The sequence below is a fragment of the Apium graveolens genome, chromosome 3 (assembly GCF_009905375.1).
Source record: "Apium graveolens cultivar Ventura chromosome 3, ASM990537v1, whole genome shotgun sequence".
Lineage (NCBI taxonomy): Eukaryota > Viridiplantae > Streptophyta > Magnoliopsida > Apiales > Apiaceae > Apium > Apium graveolens.
In genome coordinates this window covers 271,883,052-271,904,917 of record NC_133649.1, presented here as the reverse complement: position 1 = coordinate 271,904,917, position 21,866 = coordinate 271,883,052, and the positions used below count along the sequence as shown (strand labels likewise).

Below are 21,866 nucleotides of genomic sequence, written 5' to 3'. Positions count from 1 at the left end.
AAGCCTGCTGATGCGGCCAGGCCTGGACCGTTGGGGGTTCCTCATTCGGTTTCAATTGAGTTGCTCGATGATCAGGGAAACAAGGTGGTTTAAGACAATGAGAGGGTTGTTTCAGACCTCGTCCGCGTGGAAGGTAATCCTCGAAAGCGGCTTCGGAGGGAAGATGATGAGGTAGTTGTTGGTGGACGGGAGGCCGAAGTCGAGGGAGCGAACAGAACTGTGACCATTGCTGGGACAAGGGTTTATATGGGAAAAACTGTCGACCCTCGTTCGAAGAAAGAGGTGGTGAGGGTCGAGATTCAGCCCACGGAGCGATGGACGGGTGGATCCACCGTGCCCTTGAGAGCACTTAATCTTTTTAACCTACCTCAGGATTCGGTTGCTTATGATGGGCGGAAGCGTGAGGATCTTGTTGACCGATGTAAGAGTCGGGCTGGGCGGGTATGTTCATTCCCTTCTCTCTCTTTTCTATGTGCATGTATTTTTGTCTTCATGTTCAGTCATAGTCATTCATTCACCCCCACTTCTCTCTCTCTTTTTTTTTGTAGTTTCTTTCCGATTTTATGCATATATTGGAGGATTACAAGGCTGATGTTGATGGTGAGGCTTGTTCTAAGCTTGAAGCTGAGGTTGCTGTTCTGAAGGGGGAAAAAAAGAAAATCGCGGTGGGTTTTGCGGAACTCGAACATAGGGTGGCTGATTTGTCTAAGGCAAATTCTGCATTGTCAAATAAGGTTGCTGAGATGGAGGTTGCTGATCAGGTATCGAGTGGGAGGGTACGAGAACTCGAGGGTCGACTTCTCGAGGTGGAAAGGGAGCTTGATGAGGAGAAAAGTAAGCGCCAAGGCTTGGATCGACAGGTCGAAGGAATGGATAGCTCTTACAAGTTGATAGTGAAGGAAAATGAAGACTTGAAAAAAGAAGTAGAGAAAGCTGTTGAAGATATCGCTGATGCTCTGGGTGACGGTTACGGACGATGTCTCCAAAGGATGGAAGAGGTTGGTTTTGCCGTCGAGGGTCAAGCCTTCGATGATTATCTTCGTGACCTAGCGTCGAAGGGTGATAATGCTTGAAGGCGGGGTATGCCCTGTGGTTTTTTGTAACTGGATTTGAATGTTTTTATGTGTTTAAGAATTTTATTGATAACACCGGATGATGAATTTGTAGCAAGTTTCAGATACACGATCCATGGTTTAAGTTTATTTCCATGTTGTAAGCAGTTGCATATTGGCTGGTTTTATCATCTACTTGTCTCGAGTTTGAAGTATTAAGCCGTTTATCAAGTTTGTGGTTGAGTGTTTACATTATGAGAGAGATTTTATTGTCCAGCTCGTCGACGTGATGAGGCTGTATAAATATTTGCCTAAAGATGAATGATTTTCGAGTCTCCGATTGCTTTTTTTTTTGGAATGTCTACGTCGATGAGAGTTTTCGAAGGTTATCCTTTTATTTTTGCCGATTACGTAAGGAACGAAGAAAGCGAAAGTCTATGTTCTTTACTTGGACCAAATTAAAGGAATTTGTTCATCATAACTTAATCACCCCTCGGTGGGGGCCTCAAAACGACCCTCATTGCATCGAGGGTTTGTCTTTGATATGGCATTTACTGCCTCAAGATAAAAGGTTACAACTGAGATCAAATTACTGATAGAACTTTTTGAGATGAATCCCATTTCAGGCATTCTTGATGGGTTTCCCGTCGAGGTGAGCAAGCTCATAGGTCCCCGTACTTACAAGTCTCGAGATCCGATAAGGGCCTTCCCATGCTGGTTTGAATTTTCCTGAGACAGTGGGTTGTGATGCCGCGGAATCCCTTAAAACGAGGTCGTTGACCTTGAAGTCCTTGGGTTTGACTTTTTTGTTGAAGTACCTTGCAGTTTTTTCTTGCTGGGCGATCATCCGCTTTCGGGCTTCTTCCCTTGTTTCTTCTAACAGATCATTGTGAAGGCGAAGACCCTCGAGAGATAGAGCAGGATCGAATACATCGACCCATGGTGAGGTGAGACTTACCTCAACAGGTATGACAACATCGACTCCGTATGCAAGTCGGAAAGGAGTTTCGCCCGTCGCACTTCGGGGAGTCGTCCTATACGACCACAACACATTCGGGAGTTCATCGACCCAACATCGGGGTATTTCTTCAATTCTTTTCTTCAAGCCTTGTAGGATGGTTCTGTTTGTTACTTCTGCTAGTCCATTTGCTTGGGGGTATGCTACAGATGCTTTGATATGCTGGACTTTTAATTCAAGCAGGGTTTCCTCAAACTGTTTCCCAACAAACTCAGTGCCATTATCAGAGACTAAGATTCTGGGGATCCCAAAGCGAAAGACAATGTATTCCATAAAGAATTCTATCATCTCTTTTTCTCGAATTTTAGCAAGGGGCTTTGCTTCGACCCATTTGGTTGCGTAATCCACGGCCACTACGATGTATTGGCACTGATTTTTGGATTTTGGAAAGGGACCCACAATATCTATTCCCCATTGGAAAAAGGGGCACGGGCTGAGAATAGAGTTTAGCTCAGTCGTGGGTCGACGATTTACATTTCCATGAAGCTGACATGCTTGACATTTCTTGACATAATCTTCACAATCTTTCCCAATTGTAGGCCAGAACAGGCCTTGTCGGATAATTTTGAGGGCTAATGTTTTCCCTCCTAGGTGCTCACCACAGATTCCCGTGTATATTTCTACGATCGCTTGGAGGGCATCTTCTGGAGAAAAGCAACGGAGTAGAGGCTCAGAGAGGGCATGTCGATATAACTCCGAACCCACAACACAGTAGTTCCTGGCTTTGAACATAAGAGTGCGAGCTTCAGACTTATGCTCAGGCAACTTGTTGTCGATAATATACTCAAGGAAGGGTTGGCGCCAGTCGAGCCTAGCATGGATTTGATTGACTGATACTTCATCGATGGAGGGGGTCTCCAAAATGTCGACGTATGTTGGGCTGAGATTAGTAGGGAGGTTGGAAGAGGCTAGTTTGGCTAGAGAGTCGGCCCACTGGTTCTCCTCCCTGTCGATGTTTGACATTTTCCATGAAGGAAATTTGATCATTTTGATTTCAGAATATGATAGAGGAAATCAAGGGCTTCACAACGGTTACAAATACTTATGATTTGGTGTTCAATAACACCTTCAAATTTGGGTTTGATTCTCAGAACTTTTCAAGAACACCAAGAACAGCTTTTTACAGAATTTTCAGAAAATCAAACCTCAATTACTACATGATATTGAACTCTATTTTTGAAGCATAATATATGAAATTGACCATAAAAACATGCTCTACAACATGGAGTCATCAAAACACTTAGATAATCACATCTGTAAAAATTCATATTTTATTCACTAAATAATTCGAATTAAAATATAATTAAATCAGAAAAATACCTTGATTTCTGGGTAAAAACTGATGATTGATTAAGAAAGAAGATTTCGAGAGCTTCGTTTTGATATGCTGCACGCCCGAATCGGAGTTCGATAACGCCTTCATTCGCGCGATTGATTCTCAGGAACGTATCGGTTTCTAGGTTTTTCTATGTATTTACTGGTTGTAAATGAATAAACGAATAAAATGAAATAAGAAATATGCTATTTATATTTACGGAATATTGGTTCGCTCTGGATCATTTTGGATCGATAAATTAGTTGCTTAGCCGCTAAGTAACTACAAAATGATCCAAAAATAGATTACTTAGCCGCTAAGTAACTATAAAAATGATACAATTTAATACCAGAATTGGATAATTATCAAAACCGGGCTTTTCATAAAACACCATATACGAAAATAATGTAAAAATATCCCGTCTCTCGAGAATACGGGTTTTGTTGATTTATCGAAATGGTTATCGTACCGAAAATCTTGCGCCGGGCCGAGCTCGGGTCAAACCGTAATCCGGATTGAAAAAGACAAAACACGGAAAATGTCCGGAATTACCAGATTAGGTTAGAAAGGAGTTTTCGGAAGAGTTTCGGGTTGTAAAAACGCAAAAACAGTTGAATTTGGACGGTTCCCGGCTATATAAAACAGTTTTGGTAATTATTCAGAAAATAATTATTAAATCTATAAATCATTATAAAATCATGTAACAATCCAAAAATTACCAGAAAAATATTACAATTATCTATATTTTATTCTGAACATATAATAATTCAAATACTCAATTAATATCACATATAGACACCCAAACATCAATTCCAATTATCATATAATCCACTAAAATTGACATAAAATCACATAAATAATTCCAAATAATTATAATAATAATATCTGAAAATATGGGATATTACATCCCAACAATCAATTTGCATATTATATTTGCTATATCCCGACGATAAATCACTATATATACTTATCAGAATCACTAAACCGAAATCAATATTATTTCTGAATTTTTTACATTTTAGTGATTCTTGTAAGTATAAATAGTGATTTATCGTCGGAATATGACACATATGGTATGCATACTCAAATCCTGATAATCGTAAAGGGTCATAGGATGGTTAAATATCTCTCAATCATTCAAATCACCGAACTCCACTTTGGTATGTGGCACATTTATCTCATTAACATACAAGGTCTTGAAAAATTCAATGTTAGGTTGCACGTTTAAAAAGATGTTAAACCCAAGGCAGCTCTAATTATAGAGTTGGCTACTAGAAAATGTTGGGACGTGTTTGGAGATAAATCGATATTCGGTCCATTGAACAATAACTGGTTTTACTCCTCTTGGCTAATCTCGCGATCAACGATATGTAATTCAATATAAGGAAATCGTAGGGAAACCTGGAGTGAAACATTTTTTTATAAAGCATGAATTTCTTATTTGCTTGAAAACACATCTCTTTCCAAATTAATCTTCAACCACAATTTTTCCACAAGGTTTCCTAATTTCCGAACTTAAATTTCCATACTCCTGACTACGTATATTGACATATGAGTTCAACTTTGTGCAAAGAATTGAACTCATATGTATACTTCGCTTATTGTTTTATACATTACTTATGTACCTTATATACGAATGTAAATTAATTATGTATGTTGAGCTATAAAATTATTTGACAGTTTTGGACATGACAAGCATTAAAATGACTGTACCCACATAATATAGGCCAAAGTACAAAGATGGAAAATGTAAAATTACAATTAATGTTTTTGGAGCTTTTTCCCCAAATTTATAATTTTAATACAGGTTGACTGGTTGGGAAGGATCAGTCGCGATTGGTATAATCTTTAAGGATGATGTATATAGACATGTGTTAATTGTCCACGCCGTTAATTAATTATACTTATATTGTTCCACGTTTGATTAAGAGAGATTATCGATATTACAACGGTAACTATCACAGTAAAAATGGACAATATTTCTATTGCCTAAAAAACTAACAATATCACCAAGTATTATCAATATAAACCTACATAAACTCTCTTTAGCATTGGTGAATCATTTTGAGCTGGATTACCGAACCCAACCGCTTCCAACGCAAGGACAATGACGTTGGACAAATCAGCAACAGTTGGAATAAACTCTTTTTATCAGAACATAAGGTTTGTACTCGATTGATTAATACACACGTAGTTCATATTGAATAAAATATATAAGTTCGTTAGTTCATGACATTAATCAAAATATAGGTTTGAGAGGTGGGCTCAATAAAAATATTAAATTAGGTCAATGATCACTAATTTGATTGGTAGAGTTCAAACATTAGCTGGAAAAAAAGTAGGATATATAGTATCTGGTCCACCAAGCCATTTATCAAATCTGCAATAGTTATTATTTAATTTGTCATCTGCAAGTCGATCGTAGATATGTAACATATAGAGTTTTATCCTCCAGAGCACACCCTAGACACAGTTTCACTGGAAAAGCAAAAGGTGAAACCATAAAGTTCCGACATATTATGTTTTAGCATGTCTATCAGCAAATTGCAACTATTAATTAATTAAAATATGTAAAAATAAGTTATTTTCATAAAAAAGTTTAACAATAGCTTTCTTAACCAAAGGTATCTCAACATTTTTAAGAACTTGTGGTATATTTGAGGGATTATTAGTCTTTCCCTTAGGTTCATTTTTCCCTGCATGTTTCTTTGAAGATTTTCGAAGTTCATCACAGTTTAATCATATCCTAACTTTTCCACCAACAACCTGATTGGCTATGAGTTTCTTTGCAAGATTAACAGAATTAGTATAAACATGCAATTTAGTATCTAAACATGATATTCTACTTTGTAGTTCAATTTTAGTTTCTTCATATTTCTTAACTCTAAGTTCAAGATAATGAATATCATGTTTAAGATTTTCTATAGCACGATTAGTAAAAACTAACTTATCATTTTGTAGCTTAAAGTTTTTTAGTTCTTCTTTTAAAATCACTTATAATACCATCTGATCATCTTAACATAGTACGACAATTCCTATAACCAAGTCTAATTTGATCAAGTTTTAACATAAGAATCATATTTGCATGTTATTTGAGCTCTATCATAGCAAATGTTATAAGAATGAAATAAAACACATTTTCTCAAAGCAACACAATATTCATTCTCACATACATTATTAGTATGACTGAGCATAAATTACCCAAACCGACCGAAACCGCCCAATCCAAACCGACCAAACCGAATTTTACGATTTACTAACAGTTTGGTTCGGTTACGGATTGACATTTTAAAAACCGAATTTTTTCGGTTTGGTTTCGGTTTTTACCTCCAAACCGACCGATATAACCGAACCGAACCGAATATTTAGATATATTAGTAAAGTGCAATTAATAATAAAATTATTATGTACAACATATGTGTAAACTAAAATATATAAAAGAACTAATCATAATATATTTTATTCTAAGATATAAGTATTCATGTATGTGTTATATTTTCACTATTTTTATTTTTATTCAATAAAAGCATAAGAATTGGTTGCATCTTTTTCGTACTTCTTCTTGCCTTTTTTTTTATTTTTCAAAGTCATTATTTATATATATATATATATTCTTTTTGAATATGATTATAATAGAAAATATAATTCTATAATATGGTACAAAATTTCGATTCTTATTTACAATTTCAAGTTTAATTTAATTTCTAACTTTGTTTTATAGGAAAAACGGTTTAAACCGAAACCAAACCGAACTGAACTGTTTTAAACGAATTGGTTTGGTTTGATTTTTTCATATAACGGTTTGGTTTCGAATTGGATTTTAGAGAAACCGCTAATTTCGGTTTGGTTCGGTTTGGACCCTCCAAACCGCCCAAACCGACCAATGCTCACCCTTAATTATTAGCAGGTGAATCGAATACAGTTGAGAGAATCACTTTTGAAGAATATTCTTCCGGTAGTACAAAAATTCCAAATTGCTATTCTTCATAATATGTATCATCCCAATTATTTTCTTCTGCTATGTAATATTTCAATGGATACTTCTTTGAACTTCCTGAATTATTTTTCTGATAAACCTTTTCTTTGTCCTTAGTTTGTTGGGTCTTTGCGCATTCACTGACAAAGTGTTCGACCTCATCATAGTTGAAGCATCTGGACTTGCTTCTATCAACGATCATTGTCTTGTAGCCAGACCCATATGTTGAACTTGACCTCTGTCCCGAACTCTTTTGACCAAACTTTCTTCTGGATATTATATTGTTGAACAATCCTGCAAGGTTTGCCACGGTAGAATCCTTCAGATTCTGCAGCTCTTCCATTGTATATACTTACTTGGATCACTAAAAAGGTTTTTACCATCTGTTTCAGCTTCAAAGAGCATATCAGTTTTAGACTTTGACTTCTCAACGGTCAGATCTAGCTTTTTGACTCTTTGTGGTCACTTGCAATAATAACAGTTGTCTGAAACAATTCATAGTTATTAACATCTATTGCCCTATCACCATATAAATCTTTCTTTACTCTTCCTCCATCTTACGAGTCTTCATTTTTTTTGTATAGCTTTTCAAGCATCGTTGTATTGAAGTTCAGACGTTCACAAACTGATGAAGCCTTATTTTGCATATGGTGAGGTATCGTTAGCATAAACTCCTTGCTAATTTCTCTCTAAGGGTATCTTTTTCCCTGTATACTCATTTCATTTATCAGTTTATTGAGCCTTTCAAACACTTGAGTTTTACCTTCACTATGGCGAGATTTAAATGGCTCATATCGATTTGTCAAAATATCAAGTCGATTTTCCTTACCATCTTCAGTTCTTTCCACCAGCAACTCTATGATTTCCCACATGTGTTTTCCACTCTCACAAACCATGATCTAGTGTCTCATATTTTCATCCATAATATCAATAAGAATCAACTGCAAATTCACATCTACCAAACTAGTTAATTTAGCTACAATCAAATAGAATGCCCCAGGGGCCTTTTTTTTCTTTTTTGGCATAATTTCATGCCTAAGAGCGCTTATGTCATAGGGGCATGGCTAACCCGGTAAGAACCTTATCAAATAGGAACTCTTGGTTTATTTTGTGAAAACTTTATCTTCTTCCCAGTCGTGTTGGTAGATGGCGACGTGAGATCTGGTATCTCAATTATGTAAGGTCCATAGTTGAGAGTGTCTATGTATTGATGGAGTACTACAATAAATAATTACTTTCCGTAAAAACTGAAAACCAGCTTATTTCAAAAGTATGGGGCACCTACTTTCTATAAAAAACAGTTTTTTAGTGAAAATAACCTTCTAAACAACAACAATACAATTCATAAATTTAACTTATTTTCAATAAAATGCTGTTATTTCAGACAACAACAATATAAATCTTAAATTTAACCTGAGTTTGTGCTAGACCAGACTTCATGGCTTTTTTTTAAACTTGCTGCTCGAACAAATAAAATAGAGCTTTTACTGGACCAGATTTGAAAAAATAATAGAACCAGTTGAAGATCTTAAGCCCGTCCGGAACGGGGCTTGACCGGGTGAGATTGGGCCAGATATTTGGTCTTCAGTCGAAGCATACTGGCACTTGCAATTGCGCAGAGGATGATGGTCAAAACTCAAAATATTTAAGTAGGATTATCATGGCCCCCACAAAAGATAATTTACTGGGTCCATTGTTTTTTAAAGTTGGCACCACTTCTTCATCCTACTCGATTACACAATCCAACGGTACAAACCGAAAGCATTCTGTATCATCCCTGGAGTGTTGCACATATTAACACTCCCCCCCCCCCGCCCCTCCACTACTCTCTCACTCTTGCAAAGCAATACACTTTGGCAACAGCGTACTAAACTAAAGTGTGCGTCTCTTTATGGCCTTCAATTTTCTTACATCGTTGTTTATGTAAGAAAATTTTAATCTGAATTTTCCACAAGTTTGCTTCTGAATTGAGGATTGCAGCTTAGGTTCCTACACGATTTTCACAATCTGGGTATGTCTCATATGTTTTACGTACGTATCATCTCTCCAACTTTTCTCTTCCCTCAAAAATAATTTATATAATAAACAACCAAACAAACATCGGTTTCATGATTAAATAAACCTTTTTATTTGTAGAAATTATTCTTGTCAATTTAGCTAAAAAAATATTATTTTTTGGGGGGGGGGGTGATTGTGTTGTTTATGGGTTTTGATAGTTTTTGCAGATTGAAGTTATGATCTTTTGATGAATCTAAGCTGGTTTGTTAGTTATGTGGACTAAAGTGTTTTTTTAAGTTGAGTTTAAAAGACATTTTGTTTGATCTGTTTCATATTATATTTGAGCTTCTAGTAGTTTTGTTATTCTGTTGAATTTGACGTGTTTCGGCTGTAATGTCTTTATTATGAACACAAAGTTGTATATAATGAGTATCGGAAATTATAAATATGTGAATCTCGATGAAAATTATATTTGAGTTTCTAGTAGTTTTGTTATTCTATTGATCTAAAGGGAAGACTGCACTTTTATAGTTTAATTCAGTAATAGTGGCGTTTATCTGCTTCAAGTCTCGTGGTTTAAAAATTTGACACTTTGTATGTAAGTAGGAGGAGGAAACATAAATAGTGTTTTGCGATTGTGAAAGTTTGCTATATTTGTAAAATTGGTTTGTAGGTTGTACATATGTCATAATTCAAAATTATTATAATAATATCTAGGTGCAGTGAGAATGGACAGGGGAAGGCCAAATATTAGAGTTCGTTACTCAGGTTCAACACCTTCCGACGAATCAGCCTTAGATCTTGAAAAGAACTGTTGTGGCCATTCTAATTTGCCTTCATTTAATTCATCGAGTCTTCAACAATATGCATCTGGAGGACAGCACTGTGAGAGTAATGCTCCATACTTTTCATGGCCTACTTCAAGCCGCTTAAGTGATGCAGCTGAAGAGAGGGCAAACTACTTCGCAAACCTACAGAAAGAGGTATTGAATGAAACTCCTGGTCGGATGCCAAAAGGGCAGCAAGCAAATACTTTACTGGAGCTGATGACTATAAGGGCATTCCACAGCAAGATCTTACGTTGTTACAGTCTTGGCACAGCAATTGGATTCCGTATCCGACAAGGTGTTTTGACAGACATACCAGCTATTCTGGTGTTTGTTTCGAGGAAAGTTCATAAGCAATGGCTTACTCCTCTTCAGTGTCTACCCACCGCGCTGGAGGTGAGACAATTATATATGTAGTTTTACCTTGTCATTTAAATATGGAAATAGACATTATTGCTTTTATTTACATTCTTTTCTTGTAGTTGTACTTTGTTTTGGCCCTAATAAGCGAAGGATGTGGAATGAAATAGGCAAAAGAGACAATTTTGAATTTCCTACTAACCAGGATTTGTTTTGTAATTTTTTCATTATAGTTTATTAATAAACAAGTTTTTTCATTTTCTTTTACAACCTTTACACTTCATTCATTAGGGTCCAGGAGGTGTATGGTGTGATGTTGATGTGGTGGAATTTTCGTATTTTGGCGCACCTGAGCCAGCACCAAAGGAACAATTGTATACTGAAATTGTTGATGACCTACGTGGAAGCGACCCGTGTATTGGTTCTGGTTCACAGGTACGCTGATATCCTTTAGCAACTTTTTTCTTTTTTCTGGATTAGTTGATTGCTGAGATGTGCTAGATTGAATCCAAGTAAAAGGGATCTTCCTCCACGTAATCTGAGTTCTGACATACTATAGAGTATGTGCATTGATTGAAACTAACAATCAGTATGTTGCCTGTCGTGGTTTGTCAAAATTTCCCTCTTGTTAAGTGAGCAGTAAGCAGGCTAGTCTTTGACCTTGTCATGCATTAAAACAAGCACTTCTATTTTAAAATAGCATCTCGCGGCCAAGCTTCCTTTAGTCTATCAACAGTTGTTTTGTAAAAGAATGTAGTGAGTAGTGAACCTCATGCATGCCTCCAGAGCGTTCTCATTTAATTTTTCGATTTTGCCCAATATTCACTAAGAAACACGGATGGTGGAACAAAAACCTTTCAAATCGTAATAGGAATCACCATTAGTAATTAGTAATTCCTAATATGCCAACACATGTCTGATTAGTAATTCTTAATATGCCAACACATGTCTGATCTATCAATGCTGCCACCGTAAGCTAAAACTATTAGATAGATGTCTGAAGATATTATATATATTTGTGCTTGTTAAATTAATTGAAGGCACTCAACAAGGAAACTATTTTTTTTTACCAATTAAGCAACGAGGAAGTTAAGTTGTAGTCAATCATTTGTTGTGCATTCACATATTTGTCTATGGTACCTACTTTAAAAAGTAATGTTGGTGTCTCTGTTTTGTCTACATAATTTATCTTTCTTAAATATATTTTCATCTGATATTCTGCAGCCTATGAAAGTTAATCTCTTCATGTTGATGATCACATCTTAGTTTATTTTCTGTAAATAGGTAGCGAGTCAAGAGACCTATGGAACCTTGGGTGCTATAGTGAGGAGTCAAACAGGCAACAGGCAAGTTGGTTTCCTCACAAATCGACATGTTGCGGTTGATTTAGATTACCCAAACCAAAAGATGTTCCATCCTTTACCTCCAACACTTGGACCTGGTGTGTATCTTGGTGCAGTAGAGAGAGCTACTTCATTCATAACAGATGACCTATGGTATGGCATATTTGCTGGCATCAACCCAGGTTAGTGTGTACCGTGTACTTTTATGCTTTTCTTAGGCACCTTCAATCACATTTATTAATTTCATCTGATAGATACTCTGACCTAATTGTTACTTCAGTTTTCGTTTTGCATTGAATCAAATATATCGTGAAAACATTGTGCTGTTTACGTAATACAACGTGCTTTTAACATAATAAATACAATTATACAATTAATACATTGTGCCTAAACATAAAATAATTAAAAATTGTTTATGTGCAGAGACATTTGTGAGAGCAGATGGAGCATTCATCCCGTTTAGTGATGATTTTGACTTGTCAACCGTAACTACATCTGTAAAAGGTGTAGGAGATATTGGAGATGTTAAGAATATAGACTTGCAGTCTCCGGTCAACAGTCTTATTGGTAAGCAGGTGATGAAGGTCGGAAGAAGTTCTGGCTTGACTACAGGGACTGTGTTGGCTTGTGCGCTTGAGTACAATGACGAGAAAGGAATATGTTTCTTAACTGACTTTCTTGTTGTGGGGGAGAACCAACAAACTTTCGACCTTGAAGGAGATAGTGGAAGTCTAATCATTTTAAAGGGAGATGAAGGGGAGAAGCCAAGACCAATCGGAATTATATGGGGTGGAACTGCCAATCGAGGTCGTCTTAAACTGAAAGTTGGTCAACCTCCAGAGAATTGGACTAGCGGGGTTGATCTTCGACGGTTGCTCAATCACCTTGAACTTGATCTAATTACAACTAGTGAAGCACTTAAAGGTTCATATGTCTACCTTAATTCAACTTTTTTGTCACCCTTCTAGGTTTTGGTAGCATCTATTCTATATAGTGCTGTTTACTCGCATGACCTCCATGATCTAGAGTCTTGGCATTCATGTGTTCTTTTCTTAGAAAAGCATCATCAAACAAATGCACGTCATTTCTGTCAAAAGAGTTTTTTTTTTTTTTGGGGGGGGGGGATTAGGGCGTGGGGGTGCAGATTTTTTGGCAACTATAAAATGAGAGCTGGGAAATTCGTTTCATAGATTTGTAGAAATAACTCGGATAAAACTGTCATTCTGGTATTGTTTATGATTGATTGTCTGGACATTATTGTGTTTTTACCATTCATGTATGTTTGTTTGTACAGTTGCAGTGCAAGAACAGAGAGCTGCTTCAGCAACAGCAGTCGGCTCTACCGTTGGAGACTCTTCACCACCTGAAATAGTACTTCCAAAGGACAAAGCAGAGCCTCTTGGAATCAACATCCAGCAGATTCCAGTAGAAGATGGAATAGGAGGCCTAGATGTGAACTCATCGCCTGTGGAAACCGAGTTTCAGTTAGAAGAAGCGGTCAACATTGGTCCGAGTGTTGAACACCAGTTCATTCCAAGTTCTCTTGGTTGCTCTCCCCTGCACAGGGATGATCAACGATGTAATGTAGCATCGGATAATCTTTCGGCTTTGAGAAATGGCTCAAGTGAAGATCTTGGGTTTTCATTGCAGCTAGGTGACCATGAGCCTAAGAGAAGACGTTCTGATCCTTCACCTAGCGGAGAAGCCAAATGAGCTTCAGTGCTGTAATTAACAAACTTTTGAATATTTTCTTGTTTATGCAGTGAAGGAAAAATTGGTGTAGAAGATTGGAAACCTCTCAATTGAAAGGCTGAATATTGGTACCAAAAAGCTGCTACCATTATGTTTTATTTTGTATGCTCTTATCTTGCTGGGGGAAAAAACAATTTTAATAGTTTTTTTTTACCGGATATGGTGAACTTAAAATCGTTTGAGGCGCGTTTTGGAATTGGTGAACTTTCAAATCGTACATGTATGCTCTAGGAATGTTAGTACCCAGCATTGGATCCTAAAATGGTTCCAAGGTCAAAAGATTTTCAGCAAAGTTTCTTATCTTTAATCTGTTATTGCCGATCAAAAAATAAGTCTAGTTATCCAAAAAATGCAAATATATTCGATTGAGATTCTGAAGAATTAATAATTTGACAAAAGCTTCAAAAGTTCGTACACTTTGACCTAATTCTAGAACTACCAAAAATTTGAGAAAAACAATTAAATTCCACCATTTCATTTTTCAAAAATTCATCAGCTTTGAAAAACATATGATTTTAAATGTATTTGTTAAATCCTGTATAAAAATGTATTTGAATTTACCTGGAAAACGTCAAGTTTATAAATATAATTTTAAATCTTGATCAAATACATATCATATACATCTAATATCAAATTATAATAACCTAAATGAGATATAATCTGATTCAACGCTTATTCCTTAATTTAAACCAGTGTACTTATCCTACTAAATTACAACTACAACATATTCTATTATTAAAAAATAAATAAATGGTGTTATACATCCGCAAAACTAATAAATTGTTAAACCATTCTACTTATTCTACTAAAGTTATACTATTATTTCATTATAAATTTATAATTATCATATATTTTACAAAAATATTTTAAAAATTAGAATATGACGGGATAAATAAATTTTTTAAATATTAACAGGAAACCGTGTATTAAAAAATGAAATAATTAAAATTTGATTGATAGTCATTATGGTGACCCTACTATGATTTCGGTGACCATGATATTTAAAATAAAACACTCTCATAAATATTCATAACAAAATTATAATATGTCTAATGGTTTTTGTTAAAATAAAATAATATAAAAAATTCCGGGCTAAGCAAAATTATATTATTGATCCAATTTTAAATTAAAAATTAAAATAAATTACATATAGTTAGTTGTATTTAAAAAATCATGCTATTTGATTGGATAACAGACTAATGACAATTCGTGGTTGATCTCAGCTAAAATTTACCTTTTAATTAAATATAATAATATTTCATAAACACACATATAAATATCAATAAAAGTATAAATTTCAATTATCAAATTATTTTTTAAAACTGTAGTATCACTAAGTTATACATTTATGTGTATATTAATAAGTATTACCAAATTATATTATTAAAATTTCAAATAAATAAGTTTCATGACTTAAAATTTTTATTTAAAATTAAATTCAAAAAAATTATGTAAGATTAAAAATAATCCGTGCATCGCACGGGTTTTAGACTAGTATTTGTAATAAATAGTTTTCTGAGTTCTGAACTAAAAGTAAATACGCATGAATTTTTTTAAACCCACAAAAATACTTTAAAAATACAAATTAATACACTTATTAATTTGTATCAGGTAGGACACTTTGTATTATCCAGGTAACTATTAAATGGAGTTTGGCGTTGCCAAGAAATAAATATTATATTAAATATCTTGAAACTCATTTGTTTTTGCATTTTTTGTGTTTTCAGGTACATTTGGTTGATTTGGAAGGTCTCTTTGTCAGGTATCTAGTTACATAAAGAAAAACGTACCTAATGACAAAAAAAACTACTAATAAACAATTTTATTGGACTAGTGGGCTGGAACCGGGTACGCAATGTACAATAGCCTTTAGGCTTTTAGACCCCAAATCCGGCCCATATCGGATCTTAATTCTAAACTTTTTGTTTATTAAAAAATCGGCAACACAGAATCAAATAAATCGGTGAGATACATAGAGCTCCATCTGTAATTGAATATCAAAGTTAGGGTTTAGAGAATGGCGAAACCAGTACGACGTCGTTCACCATCAGGTTCAATTTCAGGCTCCTCGTCTCGATCTCGTTCTCGTTCAATCTCTGGCAGTGACTCAAGTCGCTCTCGTTCTCGCTCCTTCACTTCCTCCTCAAGTCGCTCTCGCAGCTTCAGTTCTCGCAGTCCCTCTCCCAATCGTCGCGTAAAGAGGTTTAATTACTCGCTTTCGTATTTGCAATTATGAATTGTTTTTATGTATAGAGTTTGTGTGGACTTGAATTGTTTTATTTGTTTTAGAGGTAATGTAGTTAGTTTTCTATGAAAATGGACGTAATGTAGTTTGTTTTTAATGGAAATAAAAGTAAAAGATACATGCCTAAAACAATTAAGAAGTGAATGAATGTGACTGTAACACTTGCGTCAGACTTAGATGCTAATGAACTATGCTACGTAGACGTTTTCTATGACTTGAATACAAGAATCCATGGATAATTGTACTATCTGGAAGTGGTTGCAAGGGTCCTTTTCACGGATTCAATCATTTTCTTATGCTAATTTATTAATCCTCACTTAACTTTCTTATGCTAATTTATAAATCCTGACTCATGAGAAGTAACTAAGTAAGATGTAGATTTATAACAAATCGTGTGAGTTTGGTTCTCAATGTTTATTTGTTGGTGATTTCATTTTTACAGTCCTGCTGAAGGAGCTAAAAGAGGCCGTTCACCGCCCGCGAAAAAAGCAACTCCACCGCCACCACCTCCACGGTAAGATATCTGATCTCGGTTCTTCATAGTCTCTAAGTCTGTCGTTGAATTGAAGATAGACATGAGTTGTAAAGTTTCTAGCAGCTGTTTTGAACAGTTTGTTAATTTGATGCTCAACTTCTAATGCAGGAAAGCTTCTCCTATTCCCCAATCGCTTAAACTTTGCATTCGCCAGCTCACGAGGAATGTGAATGAAAATCACTTAAGGGAAATACTTGGTATGTTCACATCTATTCTGTCTAATTTATGAAAATATGGTATTCCAATTGAAATAAAAATATATATTGTTATTTTCCCCAAGAAAAAGGAAGAGACACAAGCAAAAAATCAAGCATGTAAAAGGAGGCTAAACAACTTGCATTCTAGTTTTGAATATGCATCCTTTTTTCAAATGTCTGTACCTCATGACTCATGTAGTTATTATTATAGATTGTGTCACACATTAAATAATGTTCAGCTTGGGCATGTTGAAACAGATATTAATTGAACTATTGTAATTATTTATTATTAAAATGTCTCCTGAAATTTGGCATTAATTAGTTTTTAGGTTGAAATAAAAAAAAAATTATAGGATATATTCTTCCAAGATATTTGATTGTCATAATTCAGAGGGTTCTGTAGCATTGACTATTAACTAGCTTATTTTAAGACTTTTGAATTTTGACTAACTATAGTCTATAGCTTAGCACAATTTCTTTTTATAATGATTGCATATGGTTGCTTTTCAGGTACTTTTGGTGAAGTAGTAAGTGTAAAATTGGAAATAGATTATAGAGTATGTTGACATTCTTCCTTACTAAGAAAAAATCGTTTTCTGCTTTAAAGTAGAATTTTAACCAAGTAAATGTTGATCCTTATATTAGGCTAACCTTTCAAAAGGATTTGGTTATGTGGAATTCAAGACAAGAGCTGAGGCTGAAAAGGCACAGGCTTACATGGATGGGGTATGTTTGAAGAAGATTTGTAATGCTAAACAGTAGCTTTAATGGTTCAACTATTATGGTAGATTGATTTTTTTTTTAATTTATTGATTTGATGCAGGCTCAGATTGACGGTAATATTGTTCAAGCTAACTTCACAATACCTGCAAGGACAACTCCTTCGAAGGCTGTTGCTGCTGCTTCAGGAAGAGATGCTAAAAGGAATGATGATCTTGCTGCTGACGCCGAAAAAGATGGACCAAAGAGGCAGAGAGAGTGTAAGTTCATCTTACTTGTTTAGTTGTATTTGATTAAGGAAAATTGAAATGGAAATTCACTTGATATTTGGTTACTAATTCCTAATGGTATACTTCCAGTATCTCCACGTCGAAAAGTTTCACCTTCCCGAAGGAGATCACCTGTGGCCAGAAGAAGATCCCCTAGAAGGGATATGGATTCATCTCCAAGGCGGCATGATTCTACCATTCGTCGGCGCATGAATTCCCCTTATCGTCGTGGTAATTCACCACCTCCTAGGAGAAAGCCCGCATCCCCATTTAGAGGTCGTTCGCCATCCTCTCCGCCAAGGAGGTAAAATAAATCATCTCCCTTGTGGGTTATACATGCTTATCTATCTCCCTGGTCTTTATATGCATCACTGGAAGTCCAAATACTTAACATGATACGATTATTTATCAATTATCTTTTAACAGGGCTTCTCCGTCAAGAATTCGTGGTAGACGTTCTCCCCCACCTCAAAGGCGACGGTACGAGCTCTCAATCAGTGGTGTTATAATTACAATAAATATGCTGTTACCAGATAGCTAGTTTTGCTGATAGGACTAAATTCTTTGAATGTATGCCTGACAAGTAGCATTTTTGTACTATACCCCTACTTATGGATATGTGAATGGTTCTAAATGCCAGTGCTTCGAGACCAAGTTGCAGAAATATGTTTTAGCTAAGTGACCAAGTTGCAGAAATAGATTATGCCTATACGTCAATTTAAACCATGTGCATTCATAGTAGTATTACTATTAACTTAAATCCTTGTACAATCTGTTTACACTCTTTCCTTTTCTTTTTCTTTAAATACTAATTTCCTTTGCAGTTCCCCTAGACGAGCTCGCAGCCCCCCAAGGAGATCTCCAATTCCTCGTAGACGTTCCCGTTCTCCTATGCGTAGACCTATTCGCTCGCGTTCTAGATCAGTCTCCCCGCGGAGGTAAAACACATTATTGTTTAAATCACCATGTTTATGTCTGCAAGGGTACATGTTATTTTATCTTTAAAAAAACACACCAGGTATATTTATTAAAAAAGGCCCTAGAAATTTTTATGTATCTTTTTTGTTGAGAAATTGACAAATTCAACAGATATACTGTTGTATGACATCTCTTGCTTACTTTGATTAAAAATAAAGTTTCTTCAGATGCTCAGTATTTCTGATATGCCCTTCCTATTTGTGTTCTTGCTTGTTATTGACAGAGGTCGAGCTCCACCTGGAAGACGTGGAAGGTCATCATCTTCTGGATCTCCTAGTCCACGCAAGGTCTGTGTTAATTCTGTAGTTCTTACGAATTATTCCTTTCAGTATCTGATAGCAGCTATTATTACAGGTTGTTCGCAAGATATCAAGGAGTCGTAGTCCCAGAAGGTATTCCTTATTTCCTTTTTTAGATGCCAGAGTAAAAAATAATTGAACTCCTTTTCTCTCTCCTCTCTCTTTTAAGGGAGGACTTTCCCTTTGCTTTTGATGTTGTCTCAAACATTTTATAAATTAGAAATGCTCGGGCTTGGCTTGGGTATTGAGTGTCGGACATAACATGGGTCTGAGTGTTATGCTCGATAATTAAAAATTGACGACACGGAGAGCTTGTCCAAAATATGGGGAAATGTTTTAATAATTATGTAGAAGATTATTTTATCAAAAATTAAAAATATCAAGACAGCAGACGAATAAATACTATTTTAAATATTTTTATATTATTTATTTATGTGCAGTTCTATCAAAAAATTAAGAGTGTCCTTGAACCAAGATTTTGTATACTATGTCTAAAAATCACATAGAATTCGTTACAAATTTATTTGATTTTGTGATTCCTTGGCTTCTCCTTATTTATTTTTAACCATGATCGATAAGATGATTCAGTAATATATTTTGTCGTGGCACGTGCCCTTATAGGTTCTACTAATGTGAACTTGCTCGTCATGAGTTGCATGTTGTAATATATACAAGAATAGATGTGCAATGTTGCTTTCCCAAATGTGCTTTTTAGGAAATTCCTTTAATGTGAAGTCATTTAGAAATCTTTCGTTATCACATGATATTTATGGTTAACATTGTGAAATTATGCATCCTATAATTTTCTTCAGTTGTAAAATATATTTAATTGAACTGGTTAATCGGGTTGTACTTGTGCGATCCCTCTGTATTTCTGCTATAAAGCGTAGGATATGCAGGTCCAAAAGGACCAAAACTGTGTGTAGTAAACCTAGGCTATGCAAGTCTAACATTCTGCATACTGCAGCTATTGTACGGAAGTCCATAATTTTCAAGCCTAGTTTATTAACTAAGCCTTTATCATGGCATTAGTAGCTGAGCAAGTGTTATTGATGTTAATAATTAAAACTGTTGTGTGTTGTATGGTGCTTAAATAATGTTTCCTGTTTAGGAGAGGGAGAAGCAGTAGCAACAGCAGTAGCAGCAGCTCACCACCTCCGAAGCCTTGACGGTAAAAGCTTCGTACAAGGCATGTGGGGATTGCTAGTATCCGGCTTTATCAAACTTCTACATCATAGCACCGCTATAGTCAAGTAGGATGCATTAGCAGCCTGAATGGTTGTGTATTGTGATCTACGCCTAATTTAATGTGACCTGAAAATTTAATTTGATGAGGATGTGCTATATGATTCCCCATCTTTCCTTTTCTTTCTTTTTTCATAACTGGTTTTATTTTCGCCTGCTGGCACATCTGCTCAGAATTATTTGTAAACCTACCTTTCGAAATGTGAGATGATTTCAGTAAATTTTGTTCAGGAGTAGAAAAGAATGTTAATTTGAGCAACTGATTACTTACAGTATTTGTGGGTAATATGGTCCTTTGCCGGGTAGATTATTAAATTTTATATGACATGTGTGGTACTTGCTGTTATTAGTCTGAAGCATCAGTAATTTTTGTTATTAGTATTTTGATTATCTTTTTATATATCGATTTAGATATTGAGCTTGCCAGTGTATTGTTTGAGTTTTGAAGCCCAAGTTTTGAAAATGAAACTGCACGCTGTTGATCTTTTTGTCATATTGTCTTTCTCATTTTTGTGGATCTACCTTCCAACATTGGAACAAACGATGAAGACATTTGACAAGAAACTGAATACGTTTTTTGGTTTTTTTAAGCAAGAACGTTAAAGTTTTTTACTATCAGCTGCTATTATTGCAGTGCCACAATTTATAATGTTGGTGCTATTTAGATTATGGTTTTTCTTTGATCGCTTATGTTGGTATAACTGTAACTTGGAAGTCGCTTAAACTCCCCACGGGGGTTTTGATTTGGTCTGAATTTTTGGTATAAATATAAGGATGAACAAATGCAATTGAAACGTAACAAATGCAAACAAATTTAGAACTTAGCACAAGTATTTCACACTGAAAGATGCAAAATATTATTCCTGAAGCAGTGTAGTAGTCTTCTCATCAAAACCAGAAATCCAAGACACAGCAGCAACATAATGCGGCGGCGCTGCAGAAAAAAACAAGAAAATGGAAAGATGTAAAATTTGTGGTGAATCGGAAATGAAATAGATATATATATATATATATATATATATATATATAAAGAATGAGAGAGAACTCCCATCCCTTGAAGAAGCCATCACCCCTGCTTCGAGTTTCAGTGTCACGCGGAGTTTGTAATTTAGCATCATCTTGTTGGTCTTTTGTTGGGTATCCAGCAGGTGGTAGTGGTGCCATTGCTGGACGATGTTGCTCGTCAATTGACAGAGGAACAGGATATGCAACTTGCCATGTCAAGTGAAAACAATTAGATGTGAATGCTTAAGCAGATACGTCTATTATGTCGAGCCACATAATTGAATTCGTTGTAATATTAAGCAAATATAGAGCAATAAGTCAGTACCAGGAGTTTGGAGTTCCTTGAGGTGATTCATAACTAAAGATGATGACACAGAAAGATCGGACAACGCAAAAGATTATAGGAGAGTTGTTGCAAGGGACAGTGCTATGTACTGCTGCTTAAATAGCTTGGCAATGGCAGCTACCAAATATATTACAGGGGTCGGTCACACACGCATAGGAAGATCCATTGACAACATTACTACATTAAAGTAAATACTGACACTACCAAAGGTTAAAAATTGTCTTTCTTGACCTAAAGATTGCAAACAGCAGACAAAGGACTTGATTATCTTGTAAAATTCTTGCTGACAATACTATCAGCAAGACCATTTCCTAGAGCATTTCTTGCAAACATTACGAGACAAAACGGAGGTAAAATATGCTTGTTCAATCAAAGGGATCATTCCC

General features: G+C 35.5%; 2 protein-coding genes across 5 annotated transcripts; both read left to right on the top strand.

Annotated features, from left to right (window-relative positions):
* The first annotated feature begins 9,201 nt into the window (after window positions 1-9,201).
* LOC141713325 (protein NARROW LEAF 1) lies at window positions 9,202-13,799 on the top strand. 4 transcript variants are annotated; one of them, XM_074516685.1, is made up of 6 exons: window positions 9,202-9,372; window positions 10,083-10,582; window positions 10,838-10,981; window positions 11,831-12,071; window positions 12,313-12,813; window positions 13,184-13,799. In XM_074516685.1, exons 2-6 carry the CDS (start codon window positions 10,088-10,090, stop codon window positions 13,600-13,602), a joined length of 1,800 nt encoding a protein of 599 aa, XP_074372786.1. In that variant the 5' UTR covers window positions 9,202-9,372; window positions 10,083-10,087; the 3' UTR covers window positions 13,603-13,799. The 4 variants fall into 4 exon arrangements, with proteins under 4 accessions (XP_074372786.1, XP_074372788.1, XP_074372787.1 ...); XM_074516687.1 differs by having other exon boundaries at window positions 10,077-10,582; XM_074516686.1 differs by having other exon boundaries at window positions 9,202-9,392.
* A 1,784-nt stretch (window positions 13,800-15,583) lies between these two features.
* Window positions 15,584-20,373, top strand: LOC141713324 (uncharacterized). The gene is made up of 12 exons (XM_074516684.1): window positions 15,584-15,843; window positions 16,329-16,400; window positions 16,530-16,618; window positions 17,129-17,175; window positions 17,264-17,344; window positions 17,442-17,598; window positions 17,698-17,911; window positions 18,034-18,087; window positions 18,432-18,545; window positions 18,809-18,872; window positions 18,940-18,977; window positions 19,996-20,373. The coding sequence occupies exons 1-12, from the start codon at window positions 15,659-15,661 to the stop codon at window positions 20,051-20,053; spliced, it is 1,173 nt and encodes a 390-aa protein (XP_074372785.1). The 5' UTR covers window positions 15,584-15,658; the 3' UTR covers window positions 20,054-20,373.
* The last annotated feature ends 1,493 nt before the right edge of the window (window positions 20,374-21,866 follow it).